Consider the following 5,343-nt stretch of genomic DNA (forward strand, 5'->3'; position numbering starts at 1 on the left):
TGGTTCGACATCGAATCGCATTGGGGTCTAGTGTGCGGCACCCGCTCTATGCCCGCACTACACGTTGTACAGTCGTCGAACATCTACGGTACAGGGCCAGTCTAAATAAGTTTAAAAATACCGCGTGACTTGCATACGAAAAATACAACAGATTTTTTTTCGATTCGATTCGGGCTCGAATTTGGACTGATTCGATTCGATTCGAAATTTTTGAGCCAATTCGATTCGATCCGATTCGTAGAAAATGTTTGAAATTCGATTCGATTCGATTCGAAGGCAAAAACCTCGATTCGCACAGCTCTACTTCATGGTGATATCAGACATAAATCTTTCCCGAATGTGATGGAAACTTGTCATCTTAACTGTTTTCACATTTTCAGAATAATTTAGAGTTAAGTCATTGGAAAAATGCCAAAAGGGATTAAGTCGACTTAATTTTTTAGGCATGAGATACAAAAGGAGGTACGTCAACTTACCTTCTTATGCCGCAAAGTGCAAAATGAGATAAGTCCTATATTAAGAAGAGGACAGTATGTGAAGTGGAAAGAAATGGATGGATCTTAATTTTACTTCCAAGTTGAGAGTTACTATGACATATTGTAGTATGTTTATAGTCTGCTGTCATTTGAATATATTTAATGTATGCAAAATGGGTTAAGTCAACTTAGCACCATGAAAAAATGGCTTCAAAAATAGTTAAGTGAACTTAACTCATTTTGTGTCTATTGAAATTCTAATGAATTTTGGGGTAAGTGGACTAAACTCTTTTTGTTAAGTGCCGAGTGTCCCCAAAAGAGGACAAGTCGACTTACCTCCTTTTACAAACCGCTATATCTTCCATCCAATAGTAGTCATTCCCAAACCATAGAGTGGGTAGATGCGAACCATACTATAATATGCCATAAAAATCTCAGTTTGGGGTTGAAGTCACTTATCCCCTTCTTCCGCTTCCCCATTTAGTTTTTAGGCGAAGATGCTGAGATTGACAAGAAATACAAAGTTTCGAACACAAGCTTAGAAGTTCATATGCTTCCTTCAAGCTTATTGTTTTAATTTGTAGCCTTCTTGTCTTCGCTGGGAAAATGAGGCCATCCCTTCTGCCAGATGAAGTTACTTGTAGCCCTACACTTCTCTCCGCTGGCACACCCCGTTTGGTTGCCCCACTAGGCGGCGGGTCCAAGTCCCTATGCATTTCTGCACGGAAGTAATTATATACACGATTCGTGAAATAATTAATTTTGAAACAAATACACGACGCGTGTCCACCACTCAATTAAAATTATGCACACGCTAAAAAAAGTAAGAGTGCGTGCGCATAATGAAACGAACTGAAGCGACACGCCGCGTGCAGTCTACGGCGTTTCTGTTATGCTCACGCCGGTTTTCCAAATACTCGTGCGAGTAAGAATTAGTTTTCAAATCGCACGACGCGTGTCCACAATAGAGTTAAGCGTTATGCGCACGCAGAGTTTTCTGCTTGAAGCGACAAGTCGCGCCGGTAGAGGGGGTAGTTTGGCTCTAACGTCGGTGTCGTTAGGTGACCGACTGATGCAAGCTCTCGTAGCGCCTGGTGGGTAGGCAACATCTCGCCTGCATGGCATCCGTGTACTGCGGATTGGCCTACCCCAAGTCTTGCAGGCGCCAGGCCCCGGTTCCGAGTGAGAGATGCAATATTGCATTGACTTAGGCAGTTAAAAATGCGCACGACAAATAGAATAATCCTCTGTCAAGCATTTTTCGATTTGAGACCCCCTTGTACGACTTCACGCAGGGCCTAACTTTGTACAAAAATAAATGGTGACTTTTAGGTCCAAACGCCACCCACAGGCCAGACTGGCCCAGCTTCTGCCAAATGGAGTAGCGAAGTGAAGCTACAGTAACTTCGTTTGCCAGAGAATAGGCTTGAACTAGCGCGTTCTTTGTTCCGGATTAAAAGAAGTATCATTAATTTAATTTGGTTAAAAAGGTAAAGTCTGTAAAATCCGGTATGATTGCTACATCACATTTTTGATGGTTATGATGTCTTTTGTAACAAGAGCTTGCTGTCCTGACCCTGCCATGCTGACGCAAGGAACTTAAAAGAAATACAGTAGAACAGATAGGTTCGAGGAATCTGTAAAGTCGATTTCCTGTAATGAAAATAGCCAATTGTTTTGCTCCGTTCTGCTCTTGAGATATGAAGGTGGTGCAAGAGAACGCTCGAGTGATTGCCCGTGGCAATTGGTATCAAGTGCGGTTGGGGCACGGGAAGGAAAAGGGGACTTCAGTATGTGTCAGTGGAGCCTACCCAGGTGCAGTCGAAGACTTGTGTGACAGCAGTAGAGCGATGTGCTGTCGGTTGCCTTCGTACTAAGGCGTTGTTGTTCCTATTTCAATTCCTACCTTATGACAGCACAGCAGCGACAAAAGGCACAGTGTGCCTAAGCATCCCTAAACCTCTGCGTTGACCTGTCCTAAAACAAGAGCCGATCTGCCGCGCATCGTTTACACGAAATTGAGCGGTTTTACAGTACCCTATCTGCAAAATGCGGCTTTAGAGAAGTATCAAGGCTCAGTGTCGACTCGTTACCCAACTTCTAGCGGTCAGTACCGAATCATTTAAGATTCTTTTCGAGTGTGCAGATCGACCTGCAAGTCTTGCAACCGTCTTTTGAGGATAAGCATTTGCAAAAGAATGTTCTTCAACCGGGACTGCCGTGTATGGTGGTGCCATTACATCCTTACAAACTAAGCTACAGCAAATTAGCAGTTTGGCCGATTTTGGCAGCTAGGAACAACAAAAAATTCGCTCTGTACTTGAAAGCTTCGGAATAATTTGCAAGCTATATCGACGCGTCCTACCAACAATGTTCAGCGTGTGGATTACACAATGTTCTATCTGCAGAGTGCTGAATACACAATGTTTTATCTGCAGCGTACGTATTACACAATGTTCTATCTGCGAAACGCGGGTTTCGGGACACCTCCAAAGGAATGCTTATTACTCCGTAACCGCTCGTTCTTCTTCACTTTTTGCTGTCAATAATTAAACATTGGACCTTTACGATTCTTTCCCTGTGCTCAGATTGGCCTTAATGTCTTCCAGTTACTTGCAAACCAAACAAAGGTGAAGGGCTGCGCCTAAGCCCGTTTTGCAGATAGAACATTTTGTATTCAGCACCTTGCAGATAGAACATTAATCTGCACGCTGCAGATAGAACATTGTTGTTAGGACGCGTCGATATAGCAAATGGTTTGTATGACTAAATGGTGCTTTGGATGGTTTTTAGCAGAGAGGATTTTCTGTCCACCCACATCAGTATTTGTTGGAGCACCGAGTGTTCAAACCAGGATATTGAAATGGTATTGGAACAACGGAAGCGAGGACGGAAGTGTCCTACTTAGTAGCACAAATTTGGATCTCTTGCTGGAAAATTTTGAAATTATTCTAGTATTCAAAATTTGTCACGGGGGGCACCATATTTGAGTATTTACCGAGGAGGCTACAAATCCGGCAGTCTGGTGTACACCCACCCTGGCAATGTGCGATAATCCTCAGCAATCTAGTGCAAAGTAGTGCTTTTGCCGAGTTAGGCGTTATATTGCCCAAAAGCAAAATGTTTGTCCTGTAATCTTGGCAATATTTACAATCTGGTGTACACTGTACAGGGGACTTGAGGGCCCCTAGGTATTTATGGTTCACGCTGCAAACCCAACAGTCTTCTTAGTACACACAAAGGAAGAGTTGACTTGCCAGCCCACACCTGAAAGCGCGTGCTTGACAAATCGACTAATGCAGTTGGGCAACTGCAGGGAACGCTTTATATGCGACTGTCTCGGCAACGAATGATTAGCTACTGGTCCTAATTCTCTTGTCTGTCTCCGAGGTAGCTAACACGCAGCTCACATACCGAATGTTAAGCTGAAGCAATTGATTTATTTTTTCCCATGCAGCTAACTTTTTGAAGATACATTGTTCAATTTTTCGCACTGTGCTCCAGTTATTCTTCTCACCCTTCCTATCGCCAATAGCTGCCGTCGTTAATGTCTGTTCATCGTCTACATTTTTAATTCTTTCAGCGTAATCATGTTGAACTGAGTACATTTGTACGTTGTAAAGTGGATGTATTGGGTTTTACTTTAATAAAATGAGAGTTTTTAATTCGTAATTTTTATTAAGTGTTTCATTTAGAGATGGGAGTCGTGTTGCGAGGTGTGGGGTTGATGGGCTTGCAGCGCTCCGACAGCTCGTCGAACAAGGACCCTACGGGGCAAGAGCTTGAGATCGGCCCCACTAGCTCCCCACGCACGTAAGAGGCGAGGCACTCCAAATAGGCGGCTCCAGTCGTGTCTGCAGGGTCTGCGAAGCGGCCTACTTTGGCGCAGAACGCCTCGCAGTGCACGTCGAGAGGGTTGTCGGACTTGAGCCGGTGGCCGGGTGGGCAGGAGGCTACCAGGGCGTCCTTGCTGTCCTCCGTGATGCAGAGCGCGTACAACGTGTTGTCGGGCTGGTACAGCTGGTATTGGCCCACGCGGCCGCGGCAGTTGAACACGGCGCAAGTCGCAGACGGGGTGCACAGTGCGCGCGTCTGGTCGTACACCAGGCCTCGGGGGCAGTCGTAGTCGAAAGCCTTGGAGCCCACGCACAGGTGGTAGCGATTGCAGCTTGACGGGTCCGGAAAGTAGCCGTCGCTGTAGCACTGGAACTTGGACTCGGGTGCCGGGATGGGTGCGCAGGTCGAGTCGGCGGGCAGGTCGGGCCGACACGTCCCGGACACGCAGTAGGGTGCTTCCTCCCCGCACGTCACGTTGCTCACGGGCACGATGCCGTTGCCCAGGCGTGCACAAACGGTGCGCACGTAGCAACCCGCGCAAACGGAGAGCTTTCCGTTACAGACATCGTCGTAAGGCAGAGGCGTCGTAGGTTTAGCAGGTTCGGGAGTCGGCGGTGTTGGAGGCGGAATGGACCCGACACAGCGGCCGTCAGAGCAGAACGGCGTGCCTTTTTCACAGGGCATGATGCCGACGGGGACGTACCCGGTGCCCAAGTCGGCGCACACCTGCAGCGCAGTGCTGTTGTGACACGTGGTCTGCTGGCCACCGCAGTCGTCGTTGGCGTTCTGGAGACTCAGGACGCCATCTGACATGCGATGCTGGCTAGCCGCCCCGGCAACCGCCTAAACGTGAGAGGGGGTAAAACGGTTAGGGATTCGTTCCAACCATAAGGTGTGTCGAGTGAAACCACATCATCCTTACCACCAACACCCCAATGAGCAGCGCAACTGGGGGGAAATACATCTCGGGGTGTCGCATCGCCATCTAAGCAAGTGCTAAGTCGAACGCATCTTATAAGCATTCATCCCC

The 5,343-nt window shown here is 47.1% G+C and overlaps 2 protein-coding genes across 3 annotated transcripts in view; both read right to left on the reverse strand.

Annotated features, from left to right (window-relative positions):
• The window catches only part of LOC113215158 (uncharacterized), a 49,579-nt gene that overhangs the window by 20,963 nt on the left and 23,273 nt on the right, over positions 1-5,343 (reverse strand). The window lies entirely within an intron of this gene.
• On the reverse strand, positions 4,135-5,343 carry LOC113215160 (uncharacterized). Its single transcript, XM_026434756.2, has 2 exons — positions 5,236-5,343; positions 4,135-5,156 (listed from the first exon to the last, which is right to left on the reverse strand). The coding sequence occupies exons 1-2, from the start codon at positions 5,296-5,298 to the stop codon at positions 4,164-4,166; spliced, it is 1,056 nt and encodes a 351-aa protein (XP_026290541.1). The 5' UTR covers positions 5,299-5,343; the 3' UTR covers positions 4,135-4,163.

Source organism: Frankliniella occidentalis, unplaced genomic scaffold (assembly GCF_000697945.3).
Source record: "Frankliniella occidentalis isolate FOCC.00 unplaced genomic scaffold, Focc_3.1 Scaffold40, whole genome shotgun sequence".
NCBI lineage: Eukaryota > Metazoa > Arthropoda > Insecta > Thysanoptera > Thripidae > Frankliniella > Frankliniella occidentalis.